We start from the raw sequence: 18,118 nt of genomic DNA on the forward strand, positions 1-18,118 counted from the left end.
GTGTTTCTTCTAAATTGTTCATACCCCTCTACTCTTAAGGCTGTCTCTATTCTGAGAACCCAGAGGTATGCAATGGTGCAAGGGAAAAAAAAAAAAAAACTCTTTTAGACTTAATGTCGCTACTTAATACCATAACCTTCTAAATGCTTTGTCTTCTAGTCATGCTGAAGAGATGAGTGATATGTGATTTCATTTCCTCTGCTTTTTGATTTTTTTTAAGGATGAAGAAAATCAGGCAGCTGCCACTGTCCTCCCAAAACCTTTGTAAGAAGGCTTTTAAATTATGGATTCAATCTCTTTATTAGACATAGGCTATTTAGATTCCCTTTTTCATTTGTTTTCATTGTTCTCAGATTTTGTCAGCTGCATTTTTATGAATGTAATTTGATTTCATATATATTTTCAAGCTCATTTACATAATGTTCATAATATTCTCCTATATTCCACTATATTTTTCTTATTCCACTATATTTTATATAATATCAGGAGTAATAAACAAGACATCATTTTTGATCAGTCTTTTAAGGAATGTGGCAGTTTTAAAAATACTAAAAATCTTGGGCAAGCCTGCCATCAAGAACTGAGGTCTATGCTTTCTCCTTTAGTATCTTTAGGGCAATGACTACTTCCATCAATAATGTACTGTGGATGTGATGCCATATGAATTCTGTGACTAGGTCATTAAATGCCTTTACCTTCCTTCTGGTTCTATAGGGATGTCTCCTCTAGGGAATGTCAGTTGCCATTTAAGAAATCTGACTTATCCTGAGACCACAATACTGTTAAAGTACAATGGCAATTCTATAAGCATGAAGGCAACTAAAACACAAACACTCAGCACTTCTAACTAGTCTATCCAGAGGATAATACTTGACTTTTTTCCTTCACAAATCCTAAGCAATTTCAGCACACTGACATGGGCATGATTTCAAGGGCAAAGAATTCAAATAAGAAATATTACATAGGAAACCACAGAAGTACAGATGTAATAGATGAGGTTCTGAGGGAGTACAGTGGGTATTTTATACACTCATGTGTGAATAACTGGTTGGAATATATTTTTAGTCTGTTCCTCACCCCTACTTCAAATTAAGGAGTGGAGGGCAATTAAGATTTAAGATGCAATGAATGCTGAAATATCTCTACTGTTTCACCATTCAGCGAACATGCTGCATTCCTAACTATGGAAAGTAATTCTAGGAATTTTAATATTTTCATATACAACAAGCACAGTGAAAAAACTTTTAAAGTGATGGATTAGGTAAGTTCAGAAACACTAGCACCTAGTATAATGCTTGGAACCAATAGTTATTCAGTTAATATCTAGTAGATGAATGTGAATGAAGCAGTTCCTTTCAAGTACCTTATCAGCACAAACCAGTTTCTGGTCTAAATTACTACAAGCACGACATGCAATAAAAAGTTACTAAATTATTAATTCATATCCTTCCAATTTGTGGTCCCTCTGGGACCATATCTACTTCCTTGAGAATGGTTTATTCTCTTTCAACATAAGATGTTTCAAAAAACAGATTAAAATGATCTATTATGCCCTAAGAAAAAAAGAAACTGGTGACTGATTTTAGGCTAGGTAAGAAAAAATGTAAGTGGTTTTAATATGTAACTGGAGTTAAGTAAATAATTCTGTAGATTTAGAGTACGTACATCACATATAAAATAAATTAACAACTTAAAATAATTTGTGAAGTAACCTACCAAATCCAGGAACACTTTTGAGACTGGCTTTGAGGCAAATTTTCTCTAATCTGAGGTAGCTATATCTCATCAGACAATTCCACAGGAACATCCAGTCCATTCTTGTCCGATGATTCATGATAATGACACTTCTTTCTCCAGGAACAAACGCATCACCTGTTATAATCACTTTTACACCAAACATGGTTTCCAGCAATGCCTACAGAAAAAAAACAGTATAGATATGAGACGATTTAAAATCATGATTTCCCATAAGCAAATTTTTTCACAGCCTATAAATAAATCTGATTTCTATTAAGTCAAAAAGCACATTGCTTCCCATTATTCTTGCTTTTAAAATATATGGGGAAAAAGTAGTTAATCTGGAAGAATGTGAAGACACTGTTTCTATTTTCAGTTCTACTAATTTAAGTTTCTGCCAGTTTCCTAATTTAAAAATGATAACTTTCATTGAAATCTTCAAGACAGATTACTAAAACAAGATGAAAAAAGTGCAAAAGGCATATAATAAGATTCCACCATGTAATATTTTTTTTTCCTTTTCCAGCTGCACCTGCAGCATGTGGAAGTTCTTGGGTCAGGGATCAAATCTGAGCTGGAGCTGCAACCTATGCCATAGCTGCAGTAATGCTGGATCCTTAACCCACTCTACTGAGCCAGGGATCGAACCAGCCCCCTCCACAGAGACAACCCAGATAATTAACTCATTGTGCCACATCAGAAACACACTCCACTGTGTAATTTTTAAGGTTATTAGATATGTAAGATTATTATTTCTTTAAACAAACAGGATAGTCAAGGAATTTAACACTGAATATAGGGCTGAGAAAACAAAGTCAAGTTTTTCATTTTATACCTTTCTGTACTATGATTTTTTTAAAAAAACAAATATATGTATGTATTTGATTTTTAAGTATATAAAGAATAGGGAGTTCCCATTGTGCTGTAGTGGAAACAAATCTGACTAGGATCCATGAGGATGTGGGTTGGATCCCAGACCTCGCTCAGTGGGCTAAGTATCCAGCATTGCTGTGAGCTGTGGTACAGGTCACAGATGCGGCTCAGATCTGGCTTTGGTGTGGCTGTAGAATATATTTTTACTAAAGTGCTGCACCCCTAATAGCTACAACAGTGCTTGACACATAGAAGATGTTCAAGCAGTAGTTCCCATTGTGGATCAGAACGTTAAGGACCCAGTGTTGTCTCTCTGAGGATATGGGTTCAATCCCTGGCATTGCTACAAGCTACAGTGTAGGTCATAGATGCAGCTTGGATCCAGTGTGGGTATGGATGTGCAATAGGCTGCAGCTGTGGTTCTGATTCAGTCTCTGCTCCCAGAACTTTGATATGCCACAGGTGTAGCTATAAAAATAAGAAAAACAAAGGGAGAGAGAGAGATGGCCAGGTAGAAATTATACATGAAATATTTTTTAAAAGTACATTACTGAAGCTCTTGAAAGAGTAATAAGAGATAGTAAGAAGTTCTGATTACTGATTTCAAAACCCATTTAAATTTTCAAATAATTTACAAGTAATACATTTACTAGTTATTATTTGACTAAGGGAGAGAAAACTATTCCATGGAAGATAAAAGACAAGAAAATCAAAAGTTCTCTTTGGTAATACAATGAAAACCTTGATCAAAGTATAAAATAAACTATGGTATAGCCATACAATGGAATATGACACAACAATGAAAATAAATGAACCATGGGTATCTAAAGCAATCTGGGTAACAAATAAGCACATTGATAGAAACAAAACAAACAAGCATACATACATTGTCCATATATAAAATTTTCTAAAACAGACAGTAACTATGACATTCTTAGGGTAAATACATAGGTAGTAAAATTATAAAGAACAGCTAAGAAATAACTGTTTTACAAGATAATTAGTAGCTACCTCTACTAAATACGAAGGTGTTGTGATTGGGAAGCTAGAGGACCTTCTGTTAATATTATATTTCTTGACCTGGCTGACAATTACACTTTAAAATTATTAAAGTGCCTTTACATTATATTAATGTTTCAGTGTATTTGCTATATTTCCAAAAGGAGAATTTTTTAAAAAATATATGACACAAAAGAGCAACAGGACTTCAAATAGGACCAAGAAAAAAAGGCCCACATGCCTATTCTGGAGGCCAAGCTAAAAAGAAGGCCAGTCCTTAGTTCATTCTTAGCTTTCAAATTCTGCTACCTTAGATATTCTCCTCTGCTCAGTTTCTGTTGTCTCCACAAAGTGGGGAGAAAGATTTTCTATGCTACAAATTTGGTGGAAGATATGGAGACGATCCTCAAATTAAATACAAGCTCATCATATGAGATCAGATCAAGATCGTGAAGGAGGAGGACATGGAGTTCACCTCCTCCCACAAATAAATTAAAAAAAAACTATGTATGGAGGTCCCATTGTGGCACAGTGGGTGAAGGACCTGGCATGGCCACAGCTGCAGCAACGATTTTATTCCTGGCCCAGGAGCTTCTATATGTCATAGGTGCAGAAAAACAAAAACAAAAACACCCAGAAAAACAAAACAAAACTACATATAGAAGAATTCTCACAGAATATCTACCAAACCCTGGGAGAAGACTTCAGACTTCCAAAATAGCAAGACATCCTACACATAGCTGGGTAAGACAAAAAAAAAAAAAAAAAAAAAGAGAGAGCAAAGAGAGAAAAAGAATCAGAACAGGACCAGGTCTCTGGGGAGAGAGCTGTGAAAAGGGAAAGGATAAGGCTCCGTGATGTGGGGAGCGGGGGAAAGAGATCAGCTAGGATGGAGAGGGAACCTCAAAGTCTCGAAGAAAAGTGCAGCAGCTGGTCAGAGGAGGGCAGGGCAGAGCAGAGAGCCACACAGATGGTTAGTGCCACCACCCAGCACACTCCAGCTTGAGCCACTTGGGTGCTGAGGCTCAGGCTTCAGAGGTCAGTCCTGGGCAAAGGACTAGGGTTGGCTGTTTGGAAACACCCTGAGATGGCAAGGGAATGGTACACAGTAGCCTAGACAGTACAGGAAGAGGCCTGGCACCCCCACCCCACCCTGAGGCAAGATGCCACCATTGGGGAGTACAAGAGATGGGGAGTGGGACTACCATAGGAACTTCTTTCTCAGCAAGCACATGGGATATGAAGCAGCAGGGCACCTTACACAGGCTATGGGGGCAAGCACAAGCTACTGCAGCCATCATGGACTTCAGAGGTGGGCATGGCATGCCAATGCTGAAGGTCCCTGTGACAGGGCGCAAAACTAACTTAAACCAATTGAATAGGATAGAAATTATTTCAAATGTCTTCTCTGACCACGACGGAATAAACTAGAAATGAACCACAGGAAAAGAAATGAGAAAGAATTGACTACATGGAGACTAAAACATGCTACTAAAAAAAAACAATGGGTCAACAAGGAAATTAAAAAATACCTAAGACAATGAAAACACAATGATACAAACTCTATGGAATGCCACAAAAGCAGTTCTTAGAGGGAAATTCACAGTCCTCAAAAGACAAGAAAAAAATCTCAAATAATCTAACCTACCACCTAAAAGAATTAGAAAAAGAGGAACAAACAAAACCTAAAGTCAGCAGAAGGAAGAAAACCATAAAGATTAGTGAGGAAATAAATAAAATAGAAATTAAAAAACAATAGGAAAAAAAATCAATAAAACCAAGAGCTTGCTCTTTGAAGGGGTAACAAAATTGACAACCCTCTGGCCAGGCTCACCAAGAAGAAGAGAGAGAGAATGTAAATAAACAAAATAAGGAATGAAAAAGGAGAAATCTGAACTGATAATGCAGAAATTAAAAAAAAATAATTAGAGAATACCATGAACAATTATATGCCAAAAAACCTAAAAGAAATAGACAATATTCTAGAAACAAACCACTGAAATTGAATCAAAAAGAAATAATTTGAATAGACCAATCACTATAAGTGGAGTATGTAATTAAAAAAAACGAACAAAAAAACTTCCTACAAACAAAATTCCAGGACCAGATGGCATCACACATCAATTCTACCAAGTATGCAAAGAACTTACACCGATCCTTCTCAAATTCTTCCAAGAGACTGAAAAAGAGGGAACACTCCCAAAGGTATATGAAGCCACACTCACCATGATACCAAAAGGAGACAAAGATACCACCAAAGGAGTTTCCATTGTAGCACAGCAGAAGCAAATCCAACTAGTATCCATGAGGATGCAGATTTGATCCCTGGCCTCTTTCAGTGGGTTAAGGATCTGGCATTGCCATGAACTGCAGTGTAGCTCACAAACACAGCTGGGATCTCACGTTGCTGTGGCTGTGGTGCAGATTGGCAGCTGTAGCTCTGATTCAACCCCTTGCCTGGGAACTTCCATGTGCCGTGGGTGTGGTCCTAATTAAAAAAAAAAAAAAAGACACCACCAAAAAAGAAAACTTTAGGCCAATTATCTTTGATGAATATAGATGCAAAAAATTCTCAACAAAGTTTTAGCAAATCAAATCCAACAACACATAAACAACCAAGTAAATTAATCAATGTAATACATCACATTAGCAAAATAAACATCAAAAACCACCTGATCATCTCAGTCGATGCAGAAAAAGAATTTGACAAAATTCAGCATCTACTCATGACAAAAACTCTTACCAATGTAGGTATGAAGGGAACCTACCTCAATAAAACCCACTTATGACACACCTGCAGCCAATATAATACTTAATGGAGAAAAGCTGAAAGCCTGGAAGTCCTGGCCACAGCAATTAAAGAAGAGAAAAAAATAAAAAGTATCCAAGTTGGAAGGGAAGAGGTAAAATACTATATATAATATTCCATATATACTATAATGTCTATAATGTCTATTATAGTATAGACACACTATATAGAGAAAACCCTAAGGACGCCACACAAAAACTACTCTATCTGGTAAACAAACTGAGCGAAGCAGCATGATACAAGATTAACATTCATAAAATGGTTGCATTTATTTATGCTAAAAATGAAATATCTGAAAAGGAATGTTAAAAAAAGAAAAAACTGGGAGTTCCCATCGTGGCGCAGTGGTTAACGAATCTGACTAGAAACCATGAGGTTGCGGGTTCGGTCCCTGCCCTTGCTCAGTGGGTTAACGATCCGGCGTTGCCGTGAGCTGTTGCAGACGCGGCTCGGATCCCACGTTGCTGTGCTGTGGCTCTGGCGTAGGCCAGTGGCTGCAGCTCCAATCTGACCCCTAGCCTGGGAACCTCCATATGCCGTGGGAGCTGCCCAAAGAAATAGCAAAAAGAAAAAAGAAAAAAAAAAGAAAAAAAACTTTATTAAAATAGCACACACACACAGAAAAAAAAAAAAACCAACGGAGGAATAAACCTGAGCAAGGAGGTGAAAGACTTATATGCTAAGAACTGTAAAATATTAATAAAGGAAATTAAAAAGGACTCAAAGACATGGAAACACATCCCATGCCCTGGGATTAGAAGAATTATTACTGTTAAATTGGCCATCCTATCCCAAAGCAATCTGCAGATTTAGTGTGATTCCTATCAAATTATCCATAACATTTTTCGCAGAACTAGAACTAGTTAGTCCAAAATTTTATATGGAACCATAAAAGACCCAGAATTGCCAAAGCCCTCTGAGAGGGGTTTAAAAAAAAAAAAAAAGAAAGGAAAATGGCAGGCAGCATAACTCTCCCAAACTTCAGACAATACTTACAAAACTACAGTCGTCAAAATAGTGTTGTGTTGGCACAAAAATAGACACGTGTATCAGTGGAACAGAACGGAGAGCCCAGAAATAAATGCATACACCTATGGTCAATTAATCTTAGACAAAGGAGGCAAGGCTATATAATAGGAAACAGTCTCTTGAGCAAGTGGTGCTAGGAAAGACGGACAGCCACATGTAAATCAATGAAGCTAGAACATATCCTCACACCATGCACAAAAATAAACTCAGTCACTTCCAGACTTAAACCTAAGACATGACACCGTAAAACCCCCAGATGAGAACACAGGCAAAACATTTCTTTGCCATAAATTGTACAAATAGTCTCTTAGGTCAATCCCCCAAGACAATAGAAATAAAAACAAAAATTAACAAATTGGACCTAATTAGACTTACAAGCTTTTGCACAGCAAAGGAAACCATAAAGAAAACAAAAAAGACAACATACAAAATGGAAGAAAATATTTGCAAACAATGCAACTGACAAGGGTTTAATTTTCAAAATGTATAAACAACTAATACAACTCGACGACAACCACAAACCAAACAATTTGGAAAATGAGCGGAAGACCTACATAAACATTTCCCAATAAGCACATGAAAAGATGTTCAAAATCACTAATTACTAGAGACATGCAAATCGAAACTACAGTGAGGTCCCACCGCACATTGGTCAGAATGGCCATTATTAATGAGCTGGAGATGCCAGAGAGGGTGTAGAGAAAAGGGAACCCTCCTACACTTTGATAGGAATGTAAACTGGTACAACCACTATGGAACACAGATTAACATTTCCTCAGAAAACTAAAATTACCATACGATCCAGCAATCCCACACCAGGGCACATATCCAGACAAAACTATAATTCAAAAAGATACATGCACCACTATGTTCGGAGCAGCAGCACTATTTACAATAGCCAAGACATAGAAACAACCTAAATGTCCACTGACATATGAATAGATAATAAGATGTGTGTGTGTGTGTATACTTCTTATATATATCTATGGTATATATATTATCTTATCTATCTTATATATGTATATATACCACAGTCATGAAAAATAACAAAAGAATGCCATTCATAGCAACATGGATGCAACTAGAGATTCTCATACTAAGTGAAGTAAGGAAGAGGAAGACAAATACCACATGATATCATTTTTATGTGGAATCTAAAATATAGCACAAATGAATATATCTACAGAACTGAAAGAGGCTCACAGACATAGACAACAGACATGTTTTCCAAGCGGGAGTGGGGAGTGAGTGGGATGGATTGCGGGTTTAGGGTTAGTAGATGCAAACTATTACATTTAGAATGGAAAAGCAATGAAGTTCCACTGTACAGCACAGGCAATTATATCCAGTCTCCTGGGATAGACCATAATGGAGAAGAATACAAAAAAAGAATGTTGGAGTTCCTGATGGGGCACAGCAGGTTAAGAATCCAATTGCAGAGGCTTGGGTTGTTGCAGACGGCCAGGTTCGATCTCGAGCCTGGCGCAGTGGGTTATTGGATCTGGTATTGCAGCAACTATGACACAGGTCGCAGCTGCAGCTCAGATTCAATTGCTAGGTTGGGACTTCCATATGCCACACGTGTGGCCATAAAAAAAAAAAAAATTAACTTTCCAAAAATATCCATAACCACTCGCTTATAACCCCCAGTCCAAAGTCTGGGAAGTTAAGCTCCAATGGAGAAGACAATGGAGGAGTCCTCGAGACTTGAATCCATTTTTTTCCACTTACAAGTATTAAAAAGCCATCAACTACCAAACTGAATCACTGAATTACATGCCTTGGCCTGGATAATAGGTCTGAAATCACCATCCTAGGTTAATTTGGATCAGTCCTACTCTGCATTCCAAATATGATATACTTCTCAGATTTTGCAAAGAATTAAAATGCAGGAGACTTCCTTGAACTGGTAGAAAGAGGAAGCTGACTACTAATTGTGTGTAGTACTACAGAAAGGAGTTAAAAATCTTAAGCCTATAAATCCCAAATCACAACTCTAAACCTTCCATGTGCAATTTCTAATACATGCTTCCTATGGATCCAAAACAGTCTTTAACTTTTTATTATAGGAAATGTCAAAATAAAAAATCCCAGACTATTTGTCGAGGAGCATATCGTAAGGTATTCTCTTCCCTGCCATCCAGCACTCTATTAGAATGTGCCTGAAAGTTATATATAACCTTCTGGGCAGCCTAGATATCTGGCTCACATTAATCATTTTTAATAGCAGACATTTCTAGTCAACATTATTTACAGCTCCTGCAAATGCAGAATAATATACTACACAGAGATGAAGTTGTAATGTCTATAAAGAACTCCAGAATTCAAGTAATCCAGATCAAAAACTGCTTTTTAGAAAAAAAAGGCACTATTGTCATATGTCTCATATTTGCCCTATTTCTAACGTAGAAGAACAATAAGAGACAAAGCTTAGAAAATTTTATGTACTATGTCTTATCCTGAACCAAGAGCTATAATTCTCATGACTTTTACTTAATTGTTTGAAGATTTCTCATAGAATTAGAAATACAGAAGTACATTCTACGGATACTATTATTTCTCAGAGAATTAGAAATAGAGAAGTACTTTCTACCACTGTTTACTACTTCGAAGTGTTCTACTGGACATGAAAATAAAGATGAGAAGTTCCCATGGTCACAGGAAGTCAGTTTTGCCATCATGCCCCGGGCTCCCATCTGTCACTCCAGTGAGTCTTTACTCAATCTGAGGTAAGAACAATCTATGACGTTCCTCACCTCCAAGTCTCTCTTGGCTTTTCAGACTTAGGCCTGCCTCCTCAAATTGTTATAGTTATTTAGGGACATGTAGTTCCAAGTCATTCATCAATGACTGAGACCCCCTTTCTTAAGAGCAGCAGTCTAGACAGAAACTACATTCAGTCATCTATGTTTGGTGAACACCTGCTGTGTTCTAGGACTGGAATGGAATCAGCAGACTGCAGAAGGTAACGTGTGTCCTAGATGAGGAGTTAGAAAATGACCTCTAAAATTCCTAAACCATGATTTATGGTGAAAGGACAGAACTCCTTCATAATCTCAGGTAATTAACAATCAGCTGTTGAAAAGAGACTCTGGGCACAAGCAAAGTTTGACCCTGACAGTAATGATTATGTTAAACAGAACCATCCAAAAATGAAATGAACAAAGACATGTGCTCCTCATTACAAAAATATTCCAAGGAAGAATGAAGAGTCACTTTGCAGACTAGAAGTACTCTGTAGACTTGTGAAAAGGATTCTTACACACACAGGTAAGCTAGACTGGGTGACCACCAAGTCTCTTCTAACTTTATGATTCTAAAAGATTTATTGTGGTACCTCATTAACCAGAAAATAGTAAGATAAAAAAAAAATCCTGCCAATGAAACATTTGTGATTATTTCTGTGAAGCAATAATTAGTCTAAATGGATTTACCCTATTTGTAGTGAAAAATGATTTTTAACTCTTTGGGATTGCTTAAAAGAAAGCACACCTACAGGGGAGAGAAGATTAAATTCCTTCTGAATAAAAAAATGGTCTACTCTTCCATTTGCTTCAAAATAAAAACTCCTTTAGCACCTCCTAAAGGAATGAAATAAAAGGTTGTAAAAGACACCCTAACAGTTTTTCTCCATTTCTTTGAAGAGAGATTTCACTTTCTCAAAATAAGAACGTCAATTTTCTGTAATCTAGCTATAAAGGATTCAACTTCTATAAATTTCTAACTGAGGACTCTGCTTGATATGCCATTACTGGTGAGCAAGGCAGTGCATTAAACAGTTTGGTAACAGTTTTTTCAAATATATACCAATTTAACACCACAATGGTGGTTGAATCTTGTTTATATAAGTTCTCAAGACAAGTAATAAGGCCGAAGTCAAGAATAGTTGAAATTAGCCTCAAAAATCGCTTAGAAAGTACTTATAAGAGACTAGCACCTATCAATAAGTCTAGCTCAACCATTTTTTTCTGGATGTTGGACCAGATTTCTCCAAGTGACCATCAGATGAAATGATTACTTTGCATATTGTTTTAAACACAAGAATCATACTCAGCACTGGCCCACTCACATTTCAAACATTGATTCTTCTCTCTCCACTCTCCCCTCATCCATCCTAGTGTGTGTAATTGAAGTTGTAGAAGTTAATACTATTGGTACTAGTAGTAATAACAGTAGAAGCAGCTATGGCAGAATTTGTCCAATAAAATCCAGCATTTCTTCCAGAGTAACAGATTTTAATTGTGTACATGGCTGCCCAGAAAAAAGACTACACTTTCCAGGTTCTATTAGCGCTTTTAACTGTTCTCACCAATGGGTTACACAAGAGAGGTTAGGTACAACTTGTAATTCACTGATCTAAAGGGAAAGCAGTTGCTCTGGACTTGCTTCCTTCCCCACTTCCCACTGAGTGAGGCAAAGAAGTCTTGCCCATACAGAAGAGGATATTATGCCAAGCTGGGTGGAAGGAAATCTGAGTCTTGAATGACAGCACAAAGCAGGGCTACCCTGCCAATCTGAAACCAAAGGTGAATAAAGTTCGGCCTTACTCGAGCTACTATGTTTTGAATTTTCTTCACTAATGCAGTTTAAGAGTTCCTGTTGTGGTTCAGTGGAAACAAATCTGACTAGCATCCATGAGGATGCAGGTTCAATCCCTGGCCTCACTCAGTGGGTCGGGGATCCGGCATTGCTGTGAGCTGTGGTGTAGATCGCAGACATGGATCCTGTGTTGCTGTGGCTGTGGTGCAGGCCAGTAGCTACAGCTCTGATTCGACCCCTAGCCTGGGAACTTCCCTATGCTGCAGGTGCAGCCCTAAAAAGCAAAATAATAAATAAATAAAAAATAATGCAGTTTAGCCTACCCCCTAAAAGTAGTTCTATGTACTACTTACATAGTAGCAAACATTTACTGTTTATTCTATAAAGGCTACATTCATTATCCCATCTAGTCATCACAATAACTCTCTGTGGAAGGTGGTATTTAGATTTCCTTTTTGTTTTTTTAAACAGATGAAGAAAGAGAATTTTAGAGAGGCTAAGTAGCTTAGCCAGGTTCAAATGACTAGGAAGTAGGGAGGATGACAGTAATAAAAGTCTGTCTCTAATATCTGTACCAATAAGCACGCTGCTTACAACGGCTCTCTAAAGAAATCAGACTGATTAGACAGTAGAAGCATAACAACTGTAATGATTTCTACCAATGTAGTAACTCAAAATTCTCAAAACTCTTCAGGCTTTGGTAGAGAGGATCAGCCAAAAGCATGTAATTCATAATCAAAAGATCATATACTATGACAAATTTATGACATTACAGAAAATGAAGTACAGTAGCAACTGTTATAAAAAAATTACTTCCTTCTAAATGTTTGCTTTTAGAATCAGATTACACTGCTGGATCTGAAATGGATCTCAAAAGATCATCTACTCAATTTCCTTATGTTAGGTGATGATATAAAAATCTTAAAAAAAAAAAAAAAAGATGTAAATGACCTGAAAAATTTTAACTTTCAAAACGATAACTGCCTGGTTTTATAATGACTATAAATGGAATTATTTAACATTTAGGCAGTTTGTAGATAATATTTTAGAAATAGCTACTTGTGATGGTTCATGTTATGTGCACTGAACAATATGTCTCTTCTACTTAATATAAATATATTTCATGGAGAAATGCTACGTAAATAAGCGAGTAATAGCAATTAAAGCAATACCACAAAAAAATTTATATTAAATCATATGTTTGAAGGCTGCAACAAAGCACTGAGCTTCCTATCTTCAAAGCCGATTTTAAAATCTAACTCTGGAGTTCCCGTTGTGGCTCTGAGGCTTACGAGCCCAACTAGCAGCCATGAGGATGCAGGTTTGATCCCTGGCCTCTCTCAGTGGGTTAAGGCTCCGGTGTTGCTGTGAGCTATGATGTAGGTCGCAGATGCGGTTGGGATCCCATGTTGCTGTGGCTGTGGTGCAGGCTGGCAGCTGCAGCTTCGATTCAACCTCTAGCCTGGGAACTTCCATACATTGTAGGGGGCGGCCCTGAAAAGCAAGAATAAAAATAAAAATCTAACTCTAAAAAGTCATGGCCTAGGAAATCAACTTCTGTCCTCTAACAAAGGAAATTGCCTTTTAGTCAAACAAAAGCCAGAAAAGAAACTAGTCAAGCTGTGTAAATCTACCCGTAGGAAAGACAGTTTAGGTAGAGAACTATTATCTCCACAAGGACAGAGATCATATCTGTCCTGTTCATCATCATATCCTAGAAACATACTGGGATGGCAGCTGCTTGATGAATGTATAAGGATCCTGCTGCTAGTTTTCCAATAAACACAAGTTAAAAAACAAAACTCCGGAGTTCCCGTCGTGGCGCACTGGTTAACGAATCCGACTAGGGACCATGAGGTTGCGGGTTCGGTCCCTGCCCTTGCTCATTGGGTTAACGATCCGGCGTTGCCGTGAGCTGTGGTGTAGGTTGCAGACACGGCTCGGATCCCGCGTTGCTGTGGCTCTGGTGTAGGCCGGTGGCTACAGCTCCGATTCAACCCCTAGCCTGGGAACCTCCATATTCTGCGGGAGCGGCCCAAGAAATAGCAACAACAACAACAAAAAGACAAAAGACCAAAAAAAAAAAAACCTCCTTCTATTAAGAAAAATAAATTTTCCTTAAAAGAATAAGGAGGAGCCCCCCTGATAAGGTAGGACTTATACAAATATTCAATGCAAAGTATTCTCTACAGGAGAAATGAGGATGAGGGAGACTGCTACTTCCAGCCCTCACAGAGTAAATAGTACTACACTTACCACCCAGTGGACTTAAAGGGAAATAATTCCTCAAAATTACAACATGAGGAATCTCAAGAAGGTAATGAAACCAAAAAGAACCCAATCAAGATCTAGAACTTAACAGTATAGTATTTTAAATAGAAGTCACTGTAGGAGTTCCCATCGTGGCTCAGTGGGTTAAGAATCCAACTAATATCCATGAGGATATGGGTTCAATCCCTGGCCTCCCTTAGTGGGTTAAGGATCCGGTGTTGCTGCAGGCTGTGACACAGGTAACAGATGTGACTCGATCTAGCGTTGCTGAGGCTGTGGCTGTGGCCAGCAGCTACAGCTCTGATTCAACCCCTAGCCTGGGAACTTCATAAGCCATGGGTGCAGCCCTAAAACAAAACAAAACAAAACAAAACAAAACAACAAAGAGAAGTCTTAAAAGCAACCAGAGGAAAATGATACATTACATAAAGGGAAGCAACAGCATGTACGATGGCTTACTTTTTATCAAAAACACTGAAAATCATAAGGAATTAGAACTTTACAGTATGAGGGGAAAAGTTATTCCAGACATTTTAGAGCCAGCAACACTATCTTTCAAAAACAGAGGCAAGCAATTTTTAATTAAAAACAGAATTCAGGGAGTTCCCACTGTAGCTCAGTCATAATGAACCCAACTAGTATCCATGAGGATCTGGCATTGCCGTCAACTGTGGTGTAAGTCACAGACGTGGCTAGGACATGGTGTTGCTGTGGCTGTCACGCAGGCTGGCACCTGCAGCTCCACTCTGGACCCCTAGCCTGGGAACTTCCATATGCAGTGGGTGCAGCCCTATAAAGAAAAATAAATAAATAAATAAAAACAGAATTCGTCTACAGGAGTTCTCACTGTAAGAAAAAGTTTAAGGAAGTTCTTCAGGATGATTAGAAATAACACTAGATGGAAACTAACATAGAAGAAGAATAAAGAACACTACAAATGGAAGATATTTAGATAAAACACTGCATTATAGAGTTTATTACGTAAATAGAGGCAATATGAAACAGCAGCACAAAGAACGTGAGTATAAATCCACCACAAACTGTTACAAGGCTCTTTTTATACACTGTAGTAAAAACTAACTCTAAGTGGACTGTGATGCACTAAGGATACATTATGTAATCCCTAAAGCTATGCTTTTATAAAATTTATATACAAATTTTTCTTTTAAAAAATGCAGGAAGGGGGAGTACTGTACAAATCTTGATACTAAAGATTGAGCTGGTTTGACCCTGAAACTTCTTTACGTTTATCCACTCATCCAATGAGTATTTACTAATAATATACCTTGTCCCGGCAACCTATGTCTTTGGCTCCTCTAGCAAAAGAAAAGGCTTTCTATGAGGATTTCTTGCCAACTTTCCTCCTGTACTACAAGAGAATCATCGCACTAGTAAGACTGACTTTATTATGAGTTGTCAGTTCCTCAGATTCTTTTCTCCCAAGTTAGCTATTCTCTGGCTGGAAAGAACTCCAAACCTTCTTTTGAAACAATCACAAGGTGCCAGTGAGCTTCTTACCACTGGGAACAGTTTAGGCACTAGGTGGCTCTGACCAATCCTTGAAACTTCTTTTATCACCTTAAGCTCTAATAGCAGCAAACTGGATTTAATCTCAATTCTGCTTAAATAGCTTGCTTATGAGTGCCAACTTGGGGGAATTAGTCAAGTTTTCAAAACTTCTACTTCTTTTTCTGTAAAATGGGGATAATGGTGGCACCTGAAGTAAAGCCATCCCCTTAAAGCACTTAACATAATACCTGCCACATAAGTGGATAACAGCTATAACCATTACCCTTGAGCTTTTACCTTCATTTTTCCTCTTAACAAAACCTCTTAATTCTTCTCCTTATAGCTGAATTAAATATGCCATCCCATTCCACAGCTATCTATCCACCAGTATTCTATAGTCCTTTTAGTTTTTAAGTCCAAATATAGAAAAGAAAGGGGGAAGAGAGAGGAGACTACTTTTAGTTTAACAATATCACATTCATAAAACAGATATATCTGAATAAAATATGTTTAATTAACCTTGCAACAAGGGAGGAATGCAATCTGGAAAATTATTCATCACAGGATTCCTTTCTAAAATACAAGAAGGATCATTAGAATTAAAAAAAAATTAAAATAGGAGAAGGAGGGTGCATGGTAAATGATGTCTTAAAATTCAATTTACAGGAAACTTTCTGAGAAACAGCTATTCCATCAAGGTAGGTACACTCCCACCAACCGCTGTTTCTGGAAATCTTTCCCTATTAACCTCCACCTGAGGCATCTATAGTGTGAGCATCATACTTTCCTCTCTTCCAACACAACAACGGCAATCGGCCTGAGTGGGAAGAGACAATCATTCAGAAGAGGCAGGTAAAGGAGACCCTTCAACAACTGAAGAAAGAGGACTCCCTCTTTGTTGTCCTTGTCACGTATGATACTCATCACCTCCACCACAACAGGTCTATAAGCCCAGAAACCTTAAGTTCGAGGGGTTGCTCAGGAAAAAGAAGGAACAAAAGACTCAGAAAATACAACCTGATCAAGGTAAAGGCGGCTAAATGCACATCACTTCATTTTCGGAGAAGGCACTTCAGCAGCAACAAAGAAGGGCTGAAACCTCCTTGGTGCCAGAGAAGGGAGGGGTGGGGGCTGGAATCTGACGGGAAGTAACCAGTTCTTAGGGTCAGAGGGAGATGTGCTCAGACCTTGCAGCAGATACCTGGCTGCTCCAAGAACTTATTCTACATTTGGTATATGCACTTTTACCTCGCGTATGTTGTCAGCCTGGCCCACAGACATTCCTAAATTCTACGGTAACTGGCAGGACTTGAGCTCATCAGTGTCACAAGTTTTTAAAAGTCTGTTATCTGAATCTTATTTTTTGTCATTTTATAAAATAAATAGAAATGTAAAATAAAATTAAAGATGTAAAAGTTTTTCAGTCCATATCTTTAGATTTGCATATTTTACTAAGACAGACTTCAATGAAGGAAAATAAAGAAAATTCATGAGAATGTGGAAAAAACTCAATCTTGGAATATAGTTCTTTATTAGATATTTCTCTCTAGCATTTAAAGGGGAACTATAAAAACTATTGTGCTGCCTATGCAATAGGAAGGACTTATACATTTTCTTCTAACTTTTAACTAAATCTGGCTCTAACAAAATACAAATCAGTAGGGTGAGCCACTTTGGTCTCGTTTCCTCTGCTTTGTAACTTACCACAGGTAGCGTGAGCCAGGTGGCCACAAGGCGGTTGTTGATCCAGCGATACCAAGACGGATTTATAAACATCAAAGGTAAAAAAGGACCCAGCATGAAAATGCTTCCAAAAAAGCTTCCCCAAAACAAAGTGAGTATAAAGTAAATCCCTCTCCATGACACCATGATTCTGAAAGATAAAAAAAAGGATATTTTTTTATTATTATAACTGCCCAAATTCAACTTCAGAATTATACATATAATAATATTTAATTATAGAGCTACAGAATAGGCTCTGATAAAGGATATGAGCTTGAATACTCTCTTACACGTCCTGCAGGTCTAACAAGTTGTTAGTGCATTCGAAATGGATACTCTCCACAAACAGACATGGATCAATGAAACAGAACAGAGGGCCCAGAAATAAACCCACACACCTACGATCAATCTATCTTAGACGAAGGAGGTAAGAATGTACAATACAGAAAAGACAGTCTCTTCAGCAAATGGTGCTGGGAAAACTGGACAGCCACAAGTAAATCAATGAAGTTAGAACACACCCTCTCACGACACACAAAAATAAACTCAAAATCGCTTGAAGATTTAAATATGACATGACACCATAAAACTCCTAGAAGAGAACACAGGCAAAACATTCTCTGACATAAA

At 37.7% G+C, this 18,118-nt stretch overlaps 1 protein-coding gene across 1 annotated transcript in view; it reads right to left on the reverse strand.

The window, feature by feature from the left end:
• The window catches only part of LCLAT1 (lysocardiolipin acyltransferase 1), a gene marked incomplete at its 5' end in the record, with an annotated part of 119,253 nt that extends 101,611 nt beyond the window's left edge, over nucleotides 1–17,642 (reverse strand). The window contains 2 exon segments of the mRNA NM_001142845.1: nucleotides 1,717–1,915; nucleotides 17,471–17,642. Of these exon segments, the coding sequence (NP_001136317.1) occupies nucleotides 1,717–1,915; nucleotides 17,471–17,635 (364 nt within the window).

Source organism: Sus scrofa, chromosome 3 (assembly GCF_000003025.6).
Source record: "Sus scrofa isolate TJ Tabasco breed Duroc chromosome 3, Sscrofa11.1, whole genome shotgun sequence".
Taxonomy (NCBI): domain Eukaryota; kingdom Metazoa; phylum Chordata; class Mammalia; order Artiodactyla; family Suidae; genus Sus; species Sus scrofa.